This window comes from Cervus elaphus, chromosome 5 (genome assembly GCF_910594005.1).
Source record: "Cervus elaphus chromosome 5, mCerEla1.1, whole genome shotgun sequence".
NCBI lineage: Eukaryota > Metazoa > Chordata > Mammalia > Artiodactyla > Cervidae > Cervus > Cervus elaphus.
Window position 1 is genome coordinate 128,074,420 of NC_057819.1, and position 24,783 is coordinate 128,099,202.

Sequence of the window (24,783 nt, forward strand, 5' to 3'; positions counted from 1 at the left end):
TCATGGCAGTGGCCTCTGCTATCGTGGGGCACAGGCTCAATAGCTCTTACGTGTCGGCTTAATTGCTGCTCCGCATGTGGAAATCGTCCTCGATCAGGGATCGAACCTGTGTCTCCTGCCTTGGCAGGTGGATTCTTTACTAATGAGCCATCATGGAAGCCCTGCATCTTGACCTTTTAACAATGTCAACCTCTTTTCTTTGTTCCCCAGAATTGGGAACAAATGGGCTTCCCAGGTAGCTCAGTGGTAAAGAATCCACCTGCCAATGCAGGAGATGCGGGAGACCTGGGTTTGATCCCTGGGTCGGGAAGATCCCCTGGAAGAGCAAATGGCAACCCACTCCAGTCATTCTTGCCTGGGAAACCCCATGGACAGAGGAGCCTGGTGGGCTACAGTCCATGTGGTCACAAAGAGTCGGCCACGACTGAACACGCACACACACTTCGGAGCAGTAACTCTGTCCTGCGACCCCTACGGCTGTGACAGCCGAGTCCCCCAGGCCCTTTCCTTTCCCTCCTATTTACAACTGCTGTGGCCTCTTGTTGGAGCTGTTCCAGCCACATCCCTTCTCAGTGCTTTTCTGTGTATATAACTCCTCCCCAGCTGTTAGCACCCTGTAGGAGGGACGACCCAACTCTTTGAGAAGATCCCACACCCTGCCTGATGACTTAAGGATCAACACTTAAAACTTGTGTGACTGGATTCTCACCTCACATTCTTCCTCATCCTCCTGGCAGAGAAAATGGGCACCCCATCACCTGTCCTCTTCCAGGAAGACTTTTTTCCCTTAAAGACCATCTCCTACTCCTCCCCATCTCCTTCCTGCTCTCCTGCGGGAAGCCCATCTGTCCCACCTTCTGTCCCCTGGCACTCTCTGATCCTTTCAGACGCAGTGGAATGAAAACCAGGAGGAAGAAGGTCCAGCCTCTTCCCTCCTCCCCGGCCCCCCAGGCAGTCTTAGCAGCAGGAGAAACAGGGACTCTGTAAGAAGCTCTGCTAGCAAAGGGTTCAGTGACATTCATCTCCTGAGGACAGTGTGAGAATCATCAATGTTGACAGACAGGAGGACTCCAGGAGCTGTGAGTATTGGGAAACGCACACCAAAAGTTTAAAGATTCAGAAGTCTGTTTCATGTCTTTATTGACAAGAGGGGGGAAAAGGGTCACAGCATTTCAGACTTTATTCAAAGACACACGCGGCAACAAAGGGCACCCACGAGTGACAGGCATGGCCCCCAAGGCCTGGCTCTAAGGCCATCCCAGAGGGTGTGGGTGACTTCTCAGCCCTTCCCCTCAGCATCTGTCTCTTCCTCCTCTAAGCCTCACGGACTCCCCTGAGATCAGTTAGAACTGTGCATAAACGAAGTCACTCCAGAGGCGGCTGGGCCCTGCCTGGCCGGCGTCGCCCGCGTGGCAGCCCTGGGCAGCTAGAGAGCGTGGGGCACTGCTCACGTGACCCCCCCCCCCCCCCCAGCCAATGGCCAGGCCTCTCTCTGGAATGGTCAGCCGGGCTTTCCCCGAGGGAGCCGGCTTTTCAAGAAAAAAAAAACACCAACTTGGTTCACGAAGGGCTTGGGGGAAATACTCCCAGAAACCTTAAGAAACAGTCCCTCTCAGATTCCTGGAGCGCTGAAACAACTGAGACTGTCGCTGGTGGCCCGGGGGAGGGAACCTGGGGAAAGGCTTCTGCTGGTCCCTCAGAGCGCTCAGCGAGGGGCACGGCGGGCTTCGCGGACTCCACGGTGGACCTGTGCGAAGCATGATGAGAAAGACGCGTCCAGAGGGGCTGCCCCCCTGCCCTCCAGCCTCCCCCTCCTCCTCGCTCCTGCGGGTCTGCTTGGGCTTGAGGCCCCAGACGCCAAGGCTTGCCTCCTTTCAGTCTGACGGTGCTTATTCCCATTGACCAGAGCTCCTCACCCATCAGCCTCTGGTTGACAGCAGCTTTAACTTGACATGTTCAAATCTTTTTTTTCTCCCCCGAAAGATGTCAGGATGGACACCTGCAACCATTCTGCAGGGGCAACTGTTTTTGTAGGTAGCAGTTCCTCTAACATTTTGCAGCTCTAAGAATCCTGGGCACGGGCCAGACGTCCGTGGTGCCGATAGGCACGTTCACGCTGGGGTGTAGACACGGCGTGTCAGCAGGCGCCCAGACACACTTCTCCCCTACTCTACACACGGACGTGTGAGGGCAATGTGAGGTTCCTGTCTGAGGGAACCAGTCACAGGCTCAAAGACACTTGGCACAGTCGATAGTCACTTTAAAGAAACCCTGACCCCAGACCCATGCGGTGAGCAGCTGAGTTGGGTGGCAGACGGAACCTCAGCTAGGAGCCATGGGCTTGCGGGGTCTCTTATGGACAAAGTGCTCCCCACGGGCACTCCCCCTTCTCTGGACCGCCTGCCACACTAAAATTCACCGGGGAAAAGCCCGCATCCTCGGGCCCCTCTGCACCCCATGACTGCTTGCCCAGACCCAGACGCTCGGACAGCAGTCCGTCACGAGCTCCGAGGCCTGGCTCCTGATCGAACACCACTGGCTCGTCAATGCCTCGGCCCCCACAGAAGGAAGCGGCGGCGAGGGTCGGACAGATGAGGGGGTCCTGGGCCCGCCCGGCAAACGCACACACACTACGGCGGACGGCGTGGGCTCACAACCACTGCCAAGGTCAGAAACCAAGAAGACACACAAATATCGCACTTTCAATCAAGGCATTTCTGAGACGACCACAAAAACAATGCCACTTTTGATACTACAACCTACCACGTTTGGCAATTTTCAGAGGAAACGGTCATCTCCACCCCAAGGCACCAGAGGGTCCAAAATCCCTGTATCCTCGGCCCCAGTTTAACAAGTCAGGGAAGGAACACGGGCCAACTGAGGGCAAGCAAAGGCTGCATAAGCAGTTACACCAACACCTACAGCGCCCACCAGTCTGCGTGTCTGACTCGGTGCAGGACACCGCCGGCCTCGGACCTCTTCCTGGGGAGAAGGTGAGCTATCTGGGGTGGGGGGTGGGGTGGGGTGCCAGCTGCTGTAGGCGAATGAGGCAAGCCAAACATGGGGCAGCTGGTGGCCTGAATCCAGAGCTGCGACCCCCCATCCTCCCCTCCTCAAAGAGGCTTTGTTCATAGGAATGTGGGGGTGCTCTAGAGACTCTATCCTTCACCGAAACCTCAATTCAGCAGCCTAAACCAGACTCCTCTGCGTCTGCTGCAGGAGTCTGGGGTGTGTGGGAGAGAAAGGTGGTGTGATGAAGCGGCTGCCCACGTCCAACAGGGCACACTCCGGTGAAAGCGTGGCACAGATCAGGACAACCATCTTTCGCGCTCCGGCCTCGGGGAAGTACAGCATCTGCAAGGACCTAGGCCTTCCTCCTCCCCGCCCCATCCCGAGATGAGCTCCACCTGGGAACCCAGCCCAGTACTCTCGGAGAGGTTTGTTACAACACCGGCTACGAAAAGAAAAGCAGGTTTCTGAGAAGGTATTGTGCAGCCGAAAGTGGCATCTGCCTTCGGGTTCCTGTGGGTGGGGGTGGGGTTCCTTTGGTTTTGACCAGAACTCTCCTCCGCTGGGGGCCAGGTGCGGCTGGGCTTGGCAGTAGCTTGGTTACTGTACAGGAGCTCGGCTGGGCGCGCTCGTCGCTGAGGACTCGGAGTTTACATCCGAGACCCTCTCTCCTGAAGAATCTAGAAGGGGAAAGTGGGGGAGACTGAGGCTTGGACTCTAGGTGCACACTGCTTATAGGCGGGGTGGCTTCCCAGCCCATTGAGGGAGGAGAAAGAGACTGGAGTGGCTTCCCTCTGGACCCCGTGGAGCAGCAGCAGGACCACCCGTTACCCCGATAAGTGAGGCAGAACCCCTGAAGCACTGCAGTGTGAAGACGCTGGGGCAGGGCTTATGTGCTGTGGGGCCACCTCCCCTGAGCGGAAGGACACATCCAGCTCCCCACACGTGGTGGAGGACCACTGCGGGCGGAGCAGGACCACCTCACACGGAGGAGAACCACCTCCCCTGAGCGTAAAGATATAGCCAGCTCGCCACACGTGGTGGAAGACCACTGTGGGCGCAGGAGGACCACCTCCCCTGAGCGGAAGGGCACAGCCAGCTCATCACACACCGTAGAGGACCACCTCATGCAGAGGAGGATCACCTCATGTGGAGGAGGGCCACCGCACACGGTGGAGGATCACTACACACATAGGAGGACCCCCTCCCCTGAGCGGAAGGACACAGCCAGGCTCACCACACACAGAGGAGGACCACCACACACAGAGGAGGACCACCTCCCTGAGGGGAAGGACACAGCCAGGCTCACCACACACAGAGGAGGACCACCTCACACGGAGGAGGACCACCTTTCCTGAGCAGAAGGACACAGCCAGGCTCACCCCACACTGATGACGGAGACTCACTGTGGGGATGTGTGTGAGTGGCACAGTGGAGGAAGAAGAGAGCAGTGTGCAACAAGCTTCCAGTAACCTCAGGGCGTTGGGGTGCGGGGGGTGTCACAGAGGTAACCAAACACCTTTTCTCTTGAGAGAGAGAACAGTTTCAAAGTATAAAAGCAGAATCCTTCCAACTCTGAGTTTCAAAATTCTCACCTTATAGGCATCAGTGGCCATTAGCTTTTCTTTTTCACTGATTTGACAGAGCCTGGGAAAAGACTACCCTACTTTAGTTCACGTGTCCTAAACTAAAAGCCTATGTCACTGCTTCAAAAATCCTGGTTTAAACGACAACAGTCAAAAGGTCAAAACGAAAGGGAAAAGCAAAGCTGGCTTGAGATGGAAAGGGATGATCTGGTGAGCAGCAGTTCAGGCAGGGCTGAGCAGGGGCTGGGAGCAGAGTCAGAGACGAACGTCAGGCAGAGCGACTCACCTTGGCCTTCTCACTGGGCTCGATGACAATGCCGTTGGTAGAATTGTTCAGTTCTCTGGAGACAACACAGAGGAACTCTGCCTGATCCTCGTTCCCGTAGTTATAGGAAGATCCGATGCTGATGAGCTGACCAAACAAGACAGGTCAACATTTGGACAGGGATCTTAAAATAATTAAGGGCCACACGAATCAAACCCTCCTCCTGACTGAGCTTTGTTGTTTTGCTTCTCAACGGACGAAGAACTCACTGGGACTATCAAGGCCCCAGGGGACACCTGGATCCCAGTTATTCACCACAGCATCACCGGCAAGGGTTTCCTGCTGTGGCCTGGCTTCCATCCCTGGCTGGGGAACTAAGCCATGCAGCACAGCCACAAAATCAACCATCCGACCAAACAAAAAAAAACCCACTCTTAAAAAAACAAGCAAACACACAAACAACTTTGTCTTTAAAATTTTATACCAGGGAAAAAATACTTCTGGAGTGGAAGTATGACATTTTGCAACCCACAGCTGAACAAGAACAAGGGATACACAGAATTGATTCTGCCATGGAAGATAACTGTGAGGAGTCACCCAGTATTGGTGCTGAAGAGAGAGATACCTGTGTTTGGTCTATAATGTAATACTGTTGACCCAGTAACTTTCATTTAAGGTAAGCAAATGTTGACAGTTCAGCTGACCTCTTAAATTCTACACAGAAACAAGCATGATTCATTGGCTTTATAATACTGTCGTTCGACTCATGCTCAGCCTCCCTGTGTGTTTTGAAGACAACAGATGAACAACTCTGCCATCTAATGGAAGAAAACAGTAAAATCCTGGTTCTCAGATGCTTTGTTTCGATGCCGTGGTCGTGAGCACAAAGCTACAGAACAGAAACCCACAGGCTGATGGGGAAGGACCTCACCAGGCTCCAGCTCGTCTGAGCCCGTCATGCCATGCCTGCTCACCACGCCGCGTGAACAGGGAGGGTCACTGCTGAACCCTCGTCTTCTTCAGCTACTTATTCTAGAATGTGTCAGCAACGCACTTTTGAAAGGAATCCCTGAAGGAGAAAAACCCAAAGAGGCACTTTCAAGCCTAAAGAAGCTGGCTGGCTCCCTCTGGGCAGAATCACAGCAAGTTCTGGATATAGAGCCTGGAGACAGGACACTGTTCTCAGTCTCACCCAGCTCATCGCACCCTGCCATGCAGACTGCACATGGAAGGCCTCTTTCCCCTGGCCCTACTGGACTCCTAGGGTGACCGACTGGCTACAGGTGGTGACAGAGTGGCCTCCTAGGCTGAGATGCACCTCATGACACGTTGGTTAGCTGCCAGGGCGCGTCCGACTCTCTGCGACCCCACGGGCGGTCACACACCAGGCTCCTCTGTCCACGGAACTCTCCAGGCAAGAATACTGGAGTGGGTTGCCATTCTCTTCTCCAGGGGATCTTCCCGACCCAGGAATCGAATCTGCGTCTCCTGCATTGGCAGGTGGGTGCTTTACTACTGAGCCACCAGGGAAGCCCCAAGAAACATTACCTGTTCGAATTTCCAACCATCGGACATAGTGGATACCATCTGCGTGAGCTCCTCCTCTTGGCACTGCAGGACTCGGTACACGTGCTTCACGGGGCCCTGCGACAACCACACACAGGCCTGAGCAACGGTTTCAAGGACACACAGTTTGCAGCTGCCTTGGTGAAGCTCTTCACAAGAAGAAAGACTGGAAAGGAGTGTGCTTGCAATTTTTTTCTTGGCAGCCACCCACTACCCCCGTTCAAGCTGCACTGTAGTTTCTCAATAAAAACTTATCCAGGGAAAGAAAGAAAATATAGGGTCCAAGAACATGAATAAAACAAAATAATCTTGAACTTCAGAAGGATGAATTATGTGAGCAACCATGCTGATAAACTTATGACTTCATCTATTTCCCAAAGGAGAAAACAGAGTAAAATTCCTCAGGACAAAAAGGTCACATTTTCTTCTTCAGTCTTTATAGCTAACACATGCTGAAAATGTAGACTGTATCTTCGTTTACTGAGAATGATACCTTATATGGAAACAATACATTAAACAGGGACTCTACAGTGAACAAATGTTCAAGCTATTTTACCCTCTGCTGAAGCTACGTCAAAGTGTTTCAGTGTTACATGGTAACATTCCTGTGACAGACAAGCGTATGGTTCCTGGCACAGACCTCCGAAAAACTGTCAACTCCTGAATCGCAGCAGTGTCTTTTGTATGCTAATAAGCTCGTCACCAGAAAGACCCAGGGGGTTAGAGGGTTAGAACTTTTGGCCCCGCTCCCTGACCATGGGGGAAGGAGGAGAGACCAGAGATTGAGTTCAATCACCAAAGGCCACTGATATAGACAACCTTTCCTACTGAATGAAGCATCCTGAAGAACCCCTAAGTAACGCGGTTCAGGGAGCTTCAAGTTGGCAAACACATCCCTGTGCTTGGGAGGGGGTAATGGAAGCTGGGGACTACACGGGGACAGAGGACCCTTTAGGCCTTCACTCCATGAATCTCTGCATCTGGCTCTTCATTTATATCCTCCATAATAAACTATAGTAAGTATAGCATTTCCCGAGTTGCACCAATTATTCTAGTGAATTACTGAACATGAAGGAGGCATTGTGGGAACCCAGATCCCAACTAGCATCCGCGCCCTGGGGAGTCTGACACTGACTCTGAGTGGTCAGTGTCAGGACAGAACCAAACTGTTGGTTATCTGGACGGTGTCAAAGATGAGATGTGCTGGCCAGACTCAACTCTCTAGAACATGAGCTAGATCAGGAAGCCAAAAGGCTGAGCAACTGAGATGGACGCCCCAGAGCTGCAGCACGAAGGCCCCCACACTTGACCTACATCGACACTTGCGACCTGGCCCACAGGGAACGAGAAGCCGGTTGTGGGACGGCTCAGGTGGCTGCCCGGGAGCAGGCTCACCAGATGTGTTCCTGTTCACAGGACAATTCCAGGCGCACAGGACTCGGTATTTAGCAGTCAGGGACCATCGGTGTTGGGTCCAAAGCTGCACACTTACTGCCCATCCGAGAGGGTGAGAGAACCAAAGAGCAGCCCAGGTTTGAAACAATGACGCCTGGTCATGGAGAGAGGGGTCAGTTACCTTCTATCGGATTTTAAGAAAATCTGGACCATCTTCTTAAGAATGATGAAAACTTAGCCTATTTTTAAAAAGGACGAGTTGGCTTCAGCTGTCTAGAAAATTAGAACAATTTGGGAAATGCTGGATGAATAAAAACAGTTACTAAGTCCCACGGGCTATAGGCCCCAAGGGCTGCACCCTCCTCTTCCAGTCTTCATTGCAGTCCTGGAAGGCAGGTGTCAGCTTCTTTCTACACGGAGGACACTGGTGTTCAGGGCGCAATATCCTGCCCAAGCAGTGTGGCGACTAAGTGGACTGGAGGTAGAGCTGGGATATGAGCCCACATCTGCCTGACAACACTATACAGTCTTTCTCATATACTCTGTCCTTCTGAGCGAGGTTCCATTCAATAATGTGCTAAGGTGAAAAAAAGAAAATTCCTTCCATATAAAACATAGGACAAATCTTGTGACAATTTCAATTACCCTAGCCACACACTTCGGGAACAACCAGGTGTTTTACACTGTAAGATGCAGGGCATCGCAAAGACCCGATAGTGGCTGCAGCTGTCAGAGTCCCAGTTATTTAAGATAACTGTACCGGCTCTTTACTCTCCTCTTTCCAAGTAAACCATCGCCACTCTCAAAGGCACCAAGACCCATCTCACAGCAAAAAACGCTACCGGGGATGGCAAAGTAACAGGATGGTGGCAGCCACTGGAAGTGAAGTGAGGTCACTGGAAAAGTGGAGGAGGTCCTCCACACCCTGGGCTTTACCTGACTGTCTGCCAGGTGTGTCTCCTCTCAACACAGGCAAGGTGAAGGAGACGCCGAGTTTGAGGAGACAGCCACGGAAATCCACACTCCGCCTTAAGGTGATGTGGGACATCAAATCCACTGCCCACCCAGAGTCCCACTAAATAAAGGGGACAGGTGGAAAGGTCAATTAACATCAAAAGGGTCTTGACATTCCTAGAATAAAAAAGCTTCCAGCTAGGTATAAATCCATGAGCCTCAAAATCGAAAAAACTAATTAACTTAATTACGGTCATCAAATAAAAACCTCACAATGAATTCACTGACGGTGAAGAATTCAGAGTGTTCAGGTGCCATGGTTTGAATGGTTTCAAATTTTATACTTGATGGTACCAACAAAACTTATATTAAGCAATCAAAGGTTTGTTTTTTTGTTTAATGTGAAAAACTGAGGATGGACGAGATTCACAGAACGTCTAAGCTATTACGTATCTGTAATAGTGAAAGAAGCCACGTAAATATACCAGGAGATGGCAAAAAAATTGGTGATGCTAGATCATATTTCACATGGTAACCTGCAAACCAACTATGAGTTCATCTTTGAACATTAAAAAGGAGCCTTTCATCCCAGGTTTCAGCACCAAAAAAAAAAAGCGCCTTTCAGCCACGGACCAGATGGAGAAGAACTAAATGAGTAAGCTTCCTTTCCACCTTCGCAAAGTGCTGAGATAAAATGCAGAACAGAGTCCATTCTTCATCATAGGGGCCAGGTGGTCATCCAGATAACTCCATTCAGAGCCAGAAAAAAATGTGATACATGAAGTCTAACACAGAACATGCGAGAAACAAGTTCCTGCTTTTGAAATTCTGTATTGCAACAGATTAGCTCTCAAGAAAGCGACCATCACCAGTACCTGATGGGGCAGGAGAGAAGTCAGCCTGGAGTTGGACTCTGTCCCATTGATGCAGTCAAACCCTCTCAAAATTCCTGCCTGTTTTTCCTGCTAGACTTTAAACTTCTTGAGGACCTCCCATCAGTCGGGGTCCCTAGGGCCTAACAGAAGTTATTGTGGCCACTTGCTTAAGACTGACGATGGGCAATGTGACATGAAATGAGCTAAGTGTGCCTCACTGCCTTCCCTGCTCAAACTACATAGCAAATTCAGGTGGATTTTTGTCACCGTATCTAAGAAAATCCGGACTTCCTAAAAGAGAACCTTGGTATTATTTTCTTAGAAGCGTGACCCACAAGCCATGTGCCAAGTCTATGCCATGCAAGCGTCTGTTAGCAGCTGGCTGTGACATGGTCACAGGCTGAGGGCTGGTCCTCATATAGAAGCCAACAGGTAAACAGGTAGAAGCGAGACCTCGCTTGGCCCCCATGTGGACATGGAGGGAGGCAGATGCTCTGCTGGAGAGAACAGGCTTTGAACCTCAAGTTCGGCGACTCCTCCCACTGCCATATGGCGAGCAGCCACTATTTCCCGTTCTTCTAAGGGGACATGGGCCTGTTTCGTTCTTTTGTGATTTCTCCTCTGTTTCCCTGTTCTGAACAAGTCTGGTGGAATATGTGCTGCCTGTCTGGCAGATGGACCGTATGCCACACGGAGACCTCCGGCTCACAGGGGAGACGCAAGGCTCTCAAACGGTACATTGTCCGTTTCTGATCACCTCAGACATGGGGACAAAGACTGACACGTGGGATATTTTCCCCTTAAGAGTTCAAAACCCATTACCTGTGAAGTTCTGTTCTCGTTGTCCCGTATTCTTTCCTTAACCAGTCGCACGAGAGATGCAATGTTGTAAAACTCCGCTTCCTCCAGCACGCCTAGAAGGAAAACCGACCTGTGGTTAGATGTGTGTGAACTCTCCAGAAAACAGCAGAAAGAGGCTGGAGAATACGTGCTTGCTAAGAACTGCATCTTTCACATGTAAGTCTAGTCTCCCTTCTGCAGCCTTGTAAACGCTTCTTTGCTGTTTGCTGGGTATCTGTGACCTTTTCCCCAACGTCAGCGAGGCAGTCACGAGAGTCTGCTCCGTTTACTGTTTCACCCCTGTGGTTTCCCACCTGCCACCTTCCCTGGCTCTTCCTGCTCCTGCTCATCATCTGCAGGACACCTTGACCATATGGCACTCAGTTCCTGGAGCTAGTCCCGTTGGATAACTCTTGAGCTTGCAATTTCTACCCAGTTTGTCCTAAAAGTGACCAATGTCTCTCTCTCTCTGTGTAAGTGTAAATTTATGTGGACCAGTAAGGCAATTATCCTTCAATTTAAAATAAATAAAATGTTTAAAAAAGGAAAAAAAATTATGTGGACCAAATTTAACAAGATGCATGTTATTTGAACAATGTAAAAAGCAGTCAATGAAAGAATCCCATGCACAGGACTTCCCTGGCAGTCTAATCGTTAGGATTCAGTGCTTTCATGGCTGAGGGCCCAGGTTCAATCTCTGGTCAGGGAACTAAGATACTGCAACCTGTGTGGCATGTCCAAAAAAAAAAAGAATCCCATGCTTAACAAAATTAAAGGCCTGGGACAGGACAACTAAATGGGATGTGTGATCCTGGACCAGAAGAAAAAAGTTTCTATAAAGACTTCTGTTGAAACAATTGACAAAATTAGAATGTAAGCTATAGTTAAAGTGTTTATCAATATTAAACATCCTGAATTTGATAACTATATGGTGGTTACATGAGAGAATGTTCTTGCTCTTGAGAAATAGACCGCGAAGCACTAAGGGGTCAAGTCTGTAATCTAGTCTCAAGAAGTTCGGAAATAAAACTGTAGAAGGGGAGAGGAAGGAGGGGGGAGGAGGAGGAGAGAGAATGAATGAATGATAATGCAAATATAACCAAAATTGTTGATTTTGGTGAATCTGGATAAAGGGAGTTCTTGTACTATTTCTGCCCTTCAAAATCATTTTTTTAAGGCATTAGAAAAGATGTTTAAGATTCTTCTTTTGAAGAAACAAGACTACCCATGAACTGGTAACTGCTGTGGATGGTGGGTGCACGGAATTTATTTTACTATTCCAGTTACTTTGTATGCATTTGAAACATTAAGAAAAAAAAGGGGGGGGGGCATTAAAAATAAAAAGGGAGACCGATTCCTCTTTTGACAGGTTGTAACAGCAGTGTTCTTCAGCCGTTTCATTAGCGAGCACGGCCATTTCAACTTTCTTATGCAGAGAGAATGCTCCCAGGTCAGGGTGCCCTGCATCAAGGGACAGGCTCCCATCTTCAACTGAATGTCTCAGTGAGACGAAGATAGCCTTTTAGAAAGACGTCTAGACCCACTTATAGTCCATGTGCCCTACAAACCAAAAGGATGAGTCAACTAATGATGCCCCTGACAATGGGCTGGAGAATGAATTAGGTCAGATGCAAAAATCAAGGAAGCATGAGACCAGTCTTAAATGAGGCCAAGGCTTCATTATTCTTTTTTTTATAACGGCTGCAAGTTCAGACTAAAATTGAAAGAATAAACACCTAAATGTCAGAGATTTGCCGTTTCAGGCTGTGGATATTCACTGCTAGTAATAAGTCAATGCAAAAAGAGGTCCTGATAATTTTGCAGGTCCAGAAAAAACTCTACCTCCAAAGCTGAGCTGTGTATCTTCCTTCCCCCAAAGGAGGACAAGAACAAAGGGGCTCCTTCAAGACCCTCTCAGACTAGACTAGGTAACTGGAGGCTCCCTACTTATTTTTAAAAAGCTTTGCTTCCTGTGCACGTGAGCCTGCTGAAAATCTCAAAATTCAAATCTCAGGACTTTCCTGGTGGTCCAGTGGCTAAGACTCTGTGCTCCCAACACAGAGGGCACAGGTTTGATCCCTGGTCAGGGAACCAAGATCCCACATGCCACACAGTATAGCCCTCCCCTCACCAAAAAAAACCAAACAAAACAACAACCTACGAAAAATACATTCTAATCTATGAAATAGTTTTAAAGATTTGACCTGAACTTTGAAGATGCCTAGCACAAGGTGTCCTTACCTTCTTCTGCCAACTCCTTTGTAATGATGAGCTTCCCGTGGCGGAGGTAGTTTAGGATTGGACCAAAGTAGGTAGGGTCCCTGTCAATCAGATAGGCCCCTGTCTCGTCCTGCCAACCAAACACAAGGGTATCACTGTGGAGCTTTCATGTTAAGTCAGGGCAGGGTCTCCACCTGTCTGTCACAATTCATAAGTGAGAGGGCAAGTTCTATTAGATGTTTATTACTAACTACTGGCAAGAAGGCTAGCTTTACGGGTCTTGTACTTCAAGATCATTTCTGGGAGGGTGTTGCAGACGTATAGTCATATTCATTATCTAGGCGTTGACTTGAACTTCTAAAATCTTTACTCAGACACGATTACCAATCTCTTCTCAGCCTTTTGGGTAAGCTAAAGCGTAGATACAATTACCAACATTCTTCCTGTGGGATATTTGTTATAAAGAAACAGAGGAAGAAAATGCCATAGCTGTGTGATCTAAGTTTCTGCTTGAGACAGACATTCTGACTTCTCTATTGTCCCTGAATCACATTCCTAATTCTAAGAAAACCTCTGTTTATTTGGCAGTGCTCCTGAGCTGAGGGCCAACGGCAGTGGGAGTCTGCGTTGGCAGTTGTAACTCACACACTCCAGATCTGTGCCCAGAGGAAGCTTGGCATGGCCGGGACTTGGCTCTGACCACTATTAATCCTACTCATCTTTACAGTAAAGGGAACAAGAAGAAACTGGCTTCTACTGCAACAAAGATTCAGCACAGATAAAATCGTTCCTTTATAATAAGCAAGGTTTTGGAAAACTCTTTTAAGTGAGGGCAGGACAGTTTGCTTTCAATCTGAGATTATAGGAAAGGTAGCAGATGAATAAATGAAACTAACCAATGTTTACTTAACCCTAACTCTGTTGCAAGGGAACAGCTAAGTGCTACATGGGATACAGGCGATGTAGGCAACAGTCGATGCTTTTAGGTCAGAAACTAAAAGATGAACGTGTAAAGTTAAAAAAATCAAACAGCTCAAACTGAAAATGGGTTAAGTGTCTTGTCACCTCTCAACTCTTTGGTTAGCAGCCATGCGTCTTGCCCAACGGTACTCTTTGGGTTTCATTTTCTCTGGTCTTAATCCGTCAGCTTAGGTTTGCATTGGTAAAGGACAACCTCTTTCCTAGGAATATATCTGAGCTCAAACCGGGACCTAAAACAGTCACAGTTACCAGATATGAGCCCAGAGAGCAGGACCACAGGAAAGAAGTGCGGGATCATGACAAGCGCTTCCTGCAACTGTCGAAGCCATCATCACACCCAGGCTTTCACCCAACTGGGCAGAGGGGTCCGAGGGGAAGTCTCAGAAAGCTACCTGGATGCCTTAGCTCGCCCTGACCCAATTCTGGATGCGTCTGCCACAGGCGCTGAGGGTCTTGACGAGGAACCAGGGAAACGAGGAAGTCGGGGGAAAACTCATGCAGACCTGAGGGGCTGGGATGAGGTGCAGAGAGGAAGGGGAGATGGGGTGTGGAGCGGACTCTCACGGGTGAGGGTGGACACAGTGCGGGGAAGCAGCGGCTGAGAACGAAGGGTGCGGTCAGAGAGAAACTCTGCGTGCGTCTGGGGCTGGGGCAGAAAAGCCCCCAGGGCTGGCTGGCGGGGAAAGATGAGGAGGAGGGGGTCCCGGCCCCAGGTGCCCGCCGGAGAGAAGCGCGTCGCAGGAAATCCGGGGACCAGCCAAAGAGGAACGAGGGGGTCCGAAGGCCGGGGGCGCGCCCGAGGGCGGGGCGCACCTTGTCCGAGTCCAGCTCCGGGTCCTCCTGGCAGCAGAGGCGGCAGAGAAAAGACTTGGGCTCCCGGCCTAGGGTCTGCCTGGTGGTCACGAAGTAGGTGCCGCCCACGTTCAGCCGGACCCAGCGGGCCGCGCCACCGCCCCCTGCCCGCTCCGGCGGCCCGGGACCCGGCTCCAGCGGCTGCGCGGCAGCGGCGGGGGGCGGGCGGCCGTGCCCGCGGGGCGTGGGGCCAGTGGGGCGAGGGCTGGGGGGCCCGCGGCCCGGGCCGCCCCCGTCGCCCAGCCCGCTCCCGCCGCCCCCTCCCAGCCCCGCCACGGCCGGGTCGAGCTGCAGCTCCGCCATCTTGGGCTGCTGCCGCCGCCGCCGCCGCCGCCGCCGCTTGCTGCCCGCGCGCCGCCGGGCCGGCCCATCTCTCGGCAGGGAGAGCCGGGCCGGCCCATCGGCGGGGGTGGGGCCGCGGGAGAGAGACGGGAGCGCCCCCAACCAGCGTCCGCGTCCCCGGGCTGTGGAGGCGCTACGCCCGCCTCCGGGGGCTGGACTTCCTGAATCATCCCTCGTCACTATTCGCTGGACCGTAAGACAAGGCCCGCCCTCTTGGGTTTATGATTGGCTGAGGGGAGAGCTTCCGGTGACTCACTTCCGTTCTCTGCTGCTGCGGGCTGTGGGCCGCCCGGGGTCGGTGAAGGTGAGTGAGCTTGGGGGCCTCGAACCTACCTGAGCGCAGCGGGTTCCTCAGCTTTGTCCCTGCATACCTCGGCTCGACCCTTGTCTCGCCCCTGCTTCGCGCGGCTGCTCTTTTGCGCCCTCCTCCTCTCCTCTCCCTCTAGCGCGAGGCCGCAGAGGCCAGTTTGTGTTCTCTTGACTTTTAGGGCTTCCACTAACCTTTGTCTGTCCAGCCCGACTCCAGCCTGGCGGCTTCAGGAGTCCGGTTTGGAGGCTGAGAAAACGTTGCCGGGACTTAGTTTTAGCCTGTTTGGTGACGCCCAGCAGGCTGGAGGGCTGTGCGTTTCCCGTCTGAAGGTTCCAGCTTTCGAGCGTGTGGAGCTTTCAGAGCTTCTCTAGTGCAGGGTTCATTACCGATTCAGTAAATATTCACTGAGCACCTGCTTGTTCAGGGTCTGTTCTAGACGCTGGGGATTCAGCAGTAAATAAAAGACAACAAACCCATTTACGAAGCTTCCGAGCTTGGAAAAGTCTCTGCAAGGGCACTTCTTCTATCTGGTGTATTTAAAGGTCACCCGCCCCTCACCTCCACTCCAGGGAACATAAGCTATCTTGAGAGTGAAAGGAAGAGGCAGATGTTGGACATGTGTCTTCTTTCTTTTAAGGCCCTGGGGAAAATTTCCATCTCCTTTGTGACCCACCCCATAGTTTATAAAGATCTTTAACGGTTGTGATAACTTTCCATGTTGTCTCACATTCACGTATGTATTGAATACATTTTTTTTAAAAAGTATGTCCAGTATACTCAGGGTGTGTGCTAACACGACAGGGGAGCATCAGGCATGAATAAGGTGTGGGCGTATTACCAGTCTAACGAGGAGTGGGTAGAGAGCCCCTTAAGTTTGTAGTGCAAATTGGTGTGCACAGTTATATTTGATATTTTTAACAGCCTTTTTTGGCTAACAGGGCTTATTGTCCCCCTTTTTCAGGTGAGGAAATTTTGGTCCAGCGTCTGCTCTGTTTAACTAAGCCTTGTTAAAATGTGAATATGTGTCAGGTTCTGTGCACTGGAGAATCAGTGAATAAAATGTAGGCTGAGTGGAAGTGTTTTTAAATTACTAACTTTTATGTAATGCATGAATATTGCTTTAGCAATGTTTCCAAAGGTACATGGAGTGCAAACACTGGATAGTTGCATTTTTTCTTTTTTTTTTTTTTAATAACTGGACTTTTAAGGATAAATTAGGAGATGGGGAAGAGAGGGTATACCATCTAGAATATATTTGTATGCCAGGTTGTACACCTTGAATTTTAAAAACTAAAGTGTCCTCTTTTGATACTGTCATCCTAATTCCTTTAGTTGACAGATATACCCACTCATATGATGCCGATCTAGTTCTTAAAACTTGAATACTTCTGTGATGCCCTTCAGAGGATTCTCTCCAAGAGCCCTGTTTTGATCTGACCTGTTGTATTTTCCAGGATCTCAAGATGGCTGGACGGAAACTTGCTCTAAAAACCATTGACTGGGTAGCTTTCGGGGAGATCATCCCTCGAAACCAGAAGGCCGTGGCTAACTCCTTGAAGTCCTGGAATGAGACCCTAACCTCCAGGTCAGTACCTTGCTGAGAGGGAGCTTCTGGACTTGTGGTTTCATGTGGAAACAAAATATATGAATTCTGATGTTCTTCTGGCAGAAAGAAATTCATGCATTTTCTAAATACTAGTGAATTTTTTTGTTTGTTTTTTGCATTCCTGTGATCTCCCTCCTAGGGAAGAGTGTGGCGATAGCTCCAGGACATAGGAATGAAGAACAGGGAAATTGCTGTGTGAATTTCCTCTTGCTTGTGGAACAGTCCTAACTTTTGCTTTTCTATGTGAGCAGGTTGGCTACTCTGCCTGAGAAGCCACCTGCCATCGACTGGGCTTACTACAAGGCCAACGTGGCAAAGGCTGGCTTGGTGGATGACTTTGAGAAGAAGGTGAGCCTTCAGGCAGCTAAAGCCCTGGTCTTGTAACATGGATGTGGGTGGGGGAGCAGGACTGTGGACAGTTCCACAGGAAGACAGTGAGGAAAGAGGAGTGGTGTTAACACCGAGATCCCAAGGGAGGCTCAGGAGAGATGGGTGTGGCCAAAGGTCTTGTGATGAGAGATTTAAGTGGTAAATAGGTGCGGAGAATTCAGGGTTTCCTCATTCAGCAGGTTTCTTAACCTAAGAAAACGGTATAATAGAGTCTTAATCTGGGAGCCAGAGGGCTGTTGAGTTGGATGTTTCTGCCCCGACTGCCTGATTTCCTTCTGCACTCCCCACCTGTCTCCTTTTAAATCAGACTGACATTTTTCCTACCCTTTTACTGTTTTCCTCTTTCCTCTGCTTTTTTATTGTCCCTTGTAGCTGTGGTCTCTCCCTCACCTATGTTTCTTCTTATTTTTACAATTTATTTTTTGACTGTGCTGGGTCTCTGTAGCTGCGTGGGCTTTTCTCTAGTTGTGGTGAGCGGGGGTTTACTCTCTAGTTATGGTGTGCAGGCTTCTTATTGTGGTGGCTTCTCTTGTTGCGGAGCAGCAGAGCTCTAGTGTCTGAGGGCTTCAGGATTTGTAGCATGAACGCTCAGTAGTTGTGGCTCCCTGGTTCTAGAGCACAGGCTCAGTAGTTGTGGTGCATGGGTTTAGTTGGTCCACTGCTTGTGGGATCTTCCTAGATCAGGGATCAAACCTGTGTCCCCTGCATCGCCAGGTGGATTCTTTACTACCGAACCACCAGGGAAGCCCTCCCCCACCTATATTCTGATGTTAAATTTCATCATCCGGGGTTCGCTTGTTCATTCAGCAAATACTTATCAAGGGCCCACTCTGCTAGGAACAGTGCTCAGTGCGGGGGGCCAAGACACTAAGTTGTTTTCTAGGGAGAAGGTCTCATCCATCTCTGTTATGCAAACATGACTTCCCCTACCTGTCCACTAGGGTTTCTTTTCAAAGAGGAATCAGGGGACTTCCCTGGTGGTCCAGTGCTTTAGATACTGCTTTTCCACTGCAAGGGGCACAGGTAACCACCCGTGGTCAGGGAACTAAGATCCTGCATGCTGTGTGGCACAGCCAAAAAATAAATAAAATTTTTAAAAAAGAGAGAAATCAGAATTACTTTAGAACTACAGGGTTCTTTAAGGTCATCAAGTCTGCCTGTCTTTATCAAGTGAAGAAACTGAAGCTCATTTTAGTAAGAGAATTGTCCAAGGTCTCCAGCTAGTGATGCGGCAAAGAACCTTGAGCTCCTGTTGCCAGTCTAATACTCTTTCCAGTAGAATGCCCTAGATGCCTGCTCGTACTGCCTGGAATGGAGAATGTGTTTTTATATGATGTATTACAATTAGCAGCTTTTGAGTCCTTCTGGGGGGACTCCTGGTGATACTAACAACAGTTCGCTATTCCTGTGTTTGTAGTTTAATGCCCTGAAGGTTCCTATACCGGAGGATAAATATACTGCCCAGGTGGATGCTGAAGAAAAAGAAGATGTAAGTAGTTGAGGCTCTTACTTATTCTAAAATTCTCTTAATTCCTGACAGTTCTGTTTCTTACTAGTAAGGTTAAGGTGGAGTGAATTTAAAGGATTGCTAAAAAGGGATGAACTGTTAATAAATGCAGTAACATGGATGAACCTTAGGATAATTATGTGAGTGAAAGAATCCAGCAAAGGAGTATACACTGTATGACTCCACTGCTGGAAAACTAAACAAATTCAGCTAAATCTCTGGTGACCAGCAGTTGCCTGGGGTTGGGGTGGAGGGGATGATAAATATTAAACTGTCTTCACTGTGGTGACGGTTCCACGGATGGATGCATATATCAAACCCTACCAAGTAGTAGTCTTTAAATATGTGCATTTTATTGTATGTCAGTTATACCTCAACATGACTGTTAAAAACAATCAAGGAGCTGAAACTGGGCAGGAAAATTATACACGGTAGTGAGTAGTCAAATACCCGTTTGCTTGAAAGTACTGAAGGCCCAATGTTAGAACCCAGGTGGCTCCACCAAGGGGAAGTCTGACTAGGTGGTCAGTGGCTTGTCTTGGCCGTGAGGCAGGCCCAGGTGAGGCAGGGATTTGTAGGTTGCCTAGGTGAGTACCTAAAGAACCCTGGGCCTGCCGCCTTAAGCTGGTTCTCCTATACAGGCTTCTTTGTGGGTGTCGGGGAGAGCTGCAGTTTGCCCCCTAAAGCAGAATCCCCCAAGCAGTCAGAGGAGCCCACCTCCTTGCAGAGTGTGGGAAAGCAGTGGGGGGGCTCTGGGACTCCCCATGCCTTGGGAGCCTCGGGGTCAGGAAGGTACAACTTGGTCTCAAAACAGAATTTCTCCCTTCTCTTAAAGGTGAAAAGTTGTGCTGAGTTTTTGGCTCAGTCAAAGACCAGGATTCAGGAATATGAGAAAGAGGTAAGGATGAGCCTTGGCCTTTGCTTGTAATCCATTTTCTTTCCTTTCGTGGCCATGCGTCCTTCACCTAGCAGCAGTCACCTGCTTTGGGTTCTTTTTTTTGTATCTCTGCAACCCTATTTATCTTGACACATTTCCCCTCTTTTTTCAGCTGGAGAAGATGAGGAACATAATTCCATTTGATCAGATGACCATTGAGGACTTGAATGAAGTCTTCCCAGAAACCAAATTAGACAAGAAGAAGTATCCCTACTGGCCTCACAGGCCAATTGAGAGCTTATAAGCTCGGGTCCGGGAGAAAGCTCTGGCCCTCGAATTACAAACTCTGGACATTAAAAAGAATTACATGGTGCTGTGTGTGCTGCTTTGTGGTTGAGATAATTAAAACTCTGGGGTGACCTCACTGGGAGCAGAGCTTTTGTTGAACTGGAAAGTTGTGCCCACAGGTGTGTGCGGTTGTCTAATGGTGAGGATGTGTAGGAAGCAAATTACTGAGGGCCCAGGGCTGCGGTGGTGGTGGTGGTTCAATAGCTCAGTCGTGTCCGGCCCTCTGTGACCTCATGGACTGCAGCACATCAGGTTTCCCCATCTTTGACTACCTCTAGGAGTTTGCTCAAATTCATATTCATTGAATCAGTGATGCTATCTAACCATCTCATCCTCCACCACCCCCTTCTCCACTTGCCTTCAATCTTTCCCAGCATCAGGGTCTTTTCCAATGAGTCAGTTCTTCACATCAGGTGGCCAAAGTATTGGAGCTTCAGCATCAGTCCTTCCAATGAATATTCAGGACTGATTGCCTTTAGGATGGACTGGTTTGATCTCATTGCAGTCCAAGGCACTCTCAAGAGTCCTCCAGCAACACAGTTCAAAAGCATCCATTCTTCGGTGCTCAGCTTTCTTTATGGTCCAACTCTCACATCCGTACATGACTACTGGAAAAACCATGACTTAGTGACTAAACAATTATAGCAGAATTCCTTGCAGGATGCCTGAGCAATGCCAGGAAATACAGGCAGTTTAAAGTAAGACTAGATGGGGAAATTGCTGTTGTCCTTGAAGTCAGAGGAGCTTGTATGCCTACTGCTCATACCTGCCCTTGACCATTTACTTGCTGGTTCTAGATTAATCAGCCATCTCCAGACTTTTCCTTTCCTCATTTATGAACATCAGAATTGTAATAAGAATGAAATGAAATAATCTGGGAAGCTTCTCAGTAAGAAAGCAATCTAAGCAAACGCATCCAACTTGATGTGGCTTAAATCCTACAGGAAAAAAACCTACTGAGGAAAAGACACACATTTCAACAATTTTGTGACATTTCTGCCAGAGGTTGCAGATGGAATTTATGGGAGGAGATCAACAGTGGCTGGTAACGCTCAAGAAAGTAATGTCTTAAAGGACAAGCTGAATAGAGCCTGGGGCACCGTCACCCCTAATTTATAGTGCAGGGGATGAGCTGAAGGTAAAATGCAACTGGGGAGCAAGGCGTGTTCCACTTAGAGCGGCTTCAGTCATGATCAGTGACGTTCAGCAGTCAAGATCTACAGAAGGCCTTTCATGCACAAAACGGGTACCACATGCTCCCTCCCCACTGCTGTGAATCATTGAATTGGCACCCAGCCATCCAGCTCAAGATCTAGGGATGCAAAGTGAAAATGGAATCTTTTGGAGTGTGGTTAGAACCAGGAAGGGAAGAATCAATGAAAGGCCTGTGAAACTTTTGTAACATAATGGGAGGGGAGTCCCTGGGATTTCCCAGGTTGTCCATGGTTAAGACCCCTCACTTTCACTGCAGGGGGCGCAGGTTGGATCAGGGTTGGGGAACTAAAATCCTTTGCAGCAAGATCAAAAATTAACGGAGGGGTCCCTAGCATTTGAGGGAAGGTGTTGGAAGACTTACAGTAAGAAACAACAGTGAAAAACTAACATTATCTCAGTCCCAGGCATTTATGAAGCATTTGGGGGGGGGGGGCACTTTGAGTTTTATATCCTGAATTGTTTGAATTTTTTGCATTGAGCATGCATTGATTTTACATGAAAAATTATCACTAGTAAAATAGGATTGTGCTTCTCAGATCACTAGAGAGAAAGAAGTACTTCCTACATGGCAACAGTTAAAGATAGAAATCAGCAAAAACATAAGTAGCATCAACACAGAACCAAACACTTAGGATGATTACGAATCAGTAAATACCTCTATTAGAAGGGAAAGTTTCTAATTGGGTCAACTCAAAATCCAGGTACAAGCTGTTCATCCTTAAAAAGTTAGGACCTTCCTTGGAGGCCCAATGGTCAGGATTCAGTGCTTTCACTGCCCAGCAGGGTTCAATCCCTGGTCCAGGAGCTAAAATCCTGCAAGCCAAGTTGTGGCTGGAAAAAAAAAAAAAAAAAGAGGGAGAGTTAAAAAATGGATAGATGGGCTATGTCAAGGGTTTCAACTCCTTACTCTAAAAACTGGCATTGAAGAAAAAAAATATGCATTTATCCTGTCTTAAATAAAAGTATTTCATGATAAACTAATAGACCTAGTTAATGACAAAAGTCCTTTACAAAGTATTCCAGTTAATAAATGTGAAAAGAAAAGTAATGTTGGGGAAATCGCTATTTTGTAATCCCTAATGAAGTACAGTTGACCCTTAACACAAGTTGGAACTGATTGGGACCATTTATATGTGGGTTTTGTTTTTTTTTTAAGTACATACTACAGACATACACCATCTGAGGTCAGTTGAACCTGCGGGTGCAGAGGGCCGAGTGTAAAGTTAGACTCAAGATTATTTGACTGAGATGGGTCCGCAGCCCTAATCCCTAAATTGATCCAGGGTCAACTGTAGTTTATTCAGGTAAAGATGGTTTGTGGACCTGCTATTGCCTCCATTCATGGTTCGGTCATTTCTTCCCTGAAGCACAGTCTCTCCCTAAGCAGTCTCCCTGCCAGTCCCCTCACCTCTAATTCCTTAAAATATATGTATATATAGGAGTATACTTGATTTACAGTGCTGTCTCTAATTCATTCTTTAAGGTGCTGCCAAGGGGATCTTTTCAAAAGGCAAATATAGTTATTTTATTCCTCTGCTTAAAACCCTCTGCCCACAAGATCAAATGCAATTTGCTTACTGCAGGGTCTTCTAGGTACTCCGTTCTCCCCTGGTTATGGCCATAGTAAGTTGCTACCTGCCCCTCTCACACCACCCTTTCTATCAGACACTTGCCATTCCAATTCGTAATCCTAGAAGCTTAGAAACAGCCAGAGGACTCTAGAATACTCTGTTGAGTGCCAGCACAATCCTTTTTCATATTCTTTTCCATTATGATTTATCATAGGATACTGAATCTAGTTCCCTGTGCTAAGCAGGAGGGCCTTGTTTATCTGCTAATCCCTTTTTAAACAGTCCTGCGATCACCCAATGCGAGCGGGGTCGGGTCATCTTTAACCCGTGGGACTTGGGTGCACACAAGAGACTGGCCGTTGTCGCCCCCACTGTCCAAGGAGCGTGCACACACAAGCTTCCTTGCACCCCTTCTCGCCGCAGCACGGGGCATTGTGGCGGGCGCGCTCTCAGACGAAGGGCACGGAGCTGGTCAGCGCCCACCCCGACCCCGCCTGCCTGTTTCCAGCTGGGGGCTCCGGGGGGCAGGGAGGGATGGGGGTGGCTACTGCGTGGTTTGCTTTTAACTTCACAGCGATGGACTCGCACTGAACACGCTCGCTTCTTTTGCACAGGGATTCGTAGCTGGCGGAGCCCGTTCGCCACGTGACTGTTTAGACGTCAACCCAGAGAGGCAACAAGAAATGGGGGACCATTTGTTCTCATATCAGTCTACCTTTCAAAGTAAAGTCAGGCTCGATCAAAATGAAAGAGCAAAGTGGCATCTACAGACACAAAACCGGTCTCAGAAGTTAGGAGAAAAACTTGTCTCCTCGTGGTCATGACAGAGATATAAACGACAACTTCCGGTGGCTTATCCACCCCCACCCCAGATGGGACTCGAACCCACAATCCCTGGCTTAGGAGGCCAGTGCCTTATCCATTAGGCCACTGGGGCTTCATGAAGACGGCGCCGGATCACATGTCCCTTGAAATATGACTCCGCCGCCGGCGTAGTGACGCCAACCCGGAAGTTCCCAGGTGCAAAGCCCGATTGGACACGAGCCCCAGGCGATGGAAGTAGCTGCGAGGAGAGGGTCCTGCACTGTCTCCGCGCCTGAAACAAGGGCAATGGCTGGGTTTGGTTGCGGCGCAAGAGTGTCGCCTTCTTGTCAGGATTAAAGCGTTTTGACCACGAAGGGGCTCAAACGCTTAATCCGAAGCCAGACACCCTACCTCTCGGGTCACGCGGCTGCCCCGGCGCTGGCGCAGTGTGGCTGTTGCTCTGCAGCCCCGAGGACGCGCCCTGGAGCCAAAAGCCCACGGTTTTCTCCCCGGGCCAACGCAGCCTCCGGGAGGGTGCGCTCAACCATCTCCTCGCGAATTGGTAGGCTTCGGGACCGCGTGGCCTAACGGATAAGGCGTCTGACTTCGGATCAGAAGATTGAGGGTTCGAGTCCCTTCGTGGTCGGCTTCGTTTTGGACGAGCGGCTCCTCATGAGTTCAAAATGCGAACCTGCTTTCTATCACGACTTAATCCCCTGGTCTTGCTTCCTTCAGGCGTTCCCTTTCCGCGCCCCTTGCCGTCCGGCATCGTCCTTAGTCTCGCCTCACCGTGAAGTTTTAACTTTTCGCGTGGCCCCACAGGCGCGCCCCCAGCTTGTCCTGCAGGCCTCCCGGGCCCGGCCTTGATCCACGGGGTCCGCAGTCCGGCCGGCGTCGTCGGAGGGCCGAGTGAGGCCTGTGCGCGCGCCGCTGCGCGTTACCACGGACCACGTGGTCGGCTCTGGCCGTCGCGCCCCAGTGGCCTAATGGATAAGGCACTGGCCTCCTAAGCCAGGGATTGTGGGTTCGAGTCCCACCTGGGGTGGCGTCGGGGTGGGCGCGCCTGGCCCTACGTTAACTTTTGCGCCCGCAGAGTACAAGCCTCCGAGGCTGCAGCCTAGGGATCTGGGGGCTCAGGGGCAACACCCGCCTGCTCTCAGCTCGCCCTCTGCTGTGCAGCTGATCCGGGCCTCATTTGTAGTCAAATAGTCGGCACGTCTCGGCCCGGCGCTGTGTCCCTCACCCCCTCTTCCCGCCCTGGTGACCTCGC

At 49.7% G+C, this 24,783-nt stretch overlaps 2 protein-coding genes and 3 non-coding genes across 6 annotated transcripts; 3 read left to right on the forward strand and 2 right to left on the reverse strand.

Moving 5' to 3' along the window:
• Positions 1-1,123: 1,123 nt before the first annotated feature.
• Positions 1,124-14,971, reverse strand: KCTD2 (potassium channel tetramerization domain containing 2). Of its 2 annotated transcripts, XM_043905585.1 has the most exons (6): positions 14,505-14,960; positions 12,732-12,840; positions 10,473-10,564; positions 6,409-6,504; positions 4,882-5,007; positions 1,124-3,689 (listed from the first exon to the last, which is right to left on the reverse strand). In XM_043905585.1, exons 1-6 carry the CDS (start codon positions 14,844-14,846, stop codon positions 3,660-3,662), a joined length of 795 nt encoding a protein of 264 aa, XP_043761520.1. In that variant the 5' UTR covers positions 14,847-14,960; the 3' UTR covers positions 1,124-3,659. The 2 variants fall into 2 exon arrangements, with proteins under 2 accessions (XP_043761520.1, XP_043761521.1); XM_043905586.1 differs by lacking the exons at positions 1,124-3,689; positions 4,882-5,007 and adding an exon at positions 5,015-5,929 and having other exon boundaries at positions 14,505-14,971.
• A 65-nt stretch (positions 14,972-15,036) lies between these two features.
• Positions 15,037-19,947, forward strand: ATP5PD (ATP synthase peripheral stalk subunit d). Its single transcript, XM_043905606.1, has 6 exons — positions 15,037-15,189; positions 16,650-16,780; positions 17,053-17,149; positions 18,609-18,680; positions 19,534-19,596; positions 19,748-19,947. The coding sequence occupies exons 2-6, from the start codon at positions 16,659-16,661 to the stop codon at positions 19,877-19,879; spliced, it is 486 nt and encodes a 161-aa protein (XP_043761541.1). The 5' UTR covers positions 15,037-15,189; positions 16,650-16,658; the 3' UTR covers positions 19,880-19,947.
• Positions 19,948-23,573: 3,626 nt separating this feature from the next.
• TRNAR-CCU lies at positions 23,574-23,646 on the reverse strand. The gene has a single exon. It is a non-coding gene; the product is annotated as a tRNA-Arg (tRNA).
• Positions 23,647-24,086: 440 nt separating this feature from the next.
• Positions 24,087-24,159, forward strand: TRNAR-UCG. Its single transcript has one exon. It is a non-coding gene; the product is annotated as a tRNA-Arg (tRNA).
• Positions 24,160-24,485: 326 nt separating this feature from the next.
• Positions 24,486-24,558, forward strand: TRNAR-CCU. The gene has a single exon. It is a non-coding gene; the product is annotated as a tRNA-Arg (tRNA).
• The last annotated feature ends 225 nt before the right edge of the window (positions 24,559-24,783 follow it).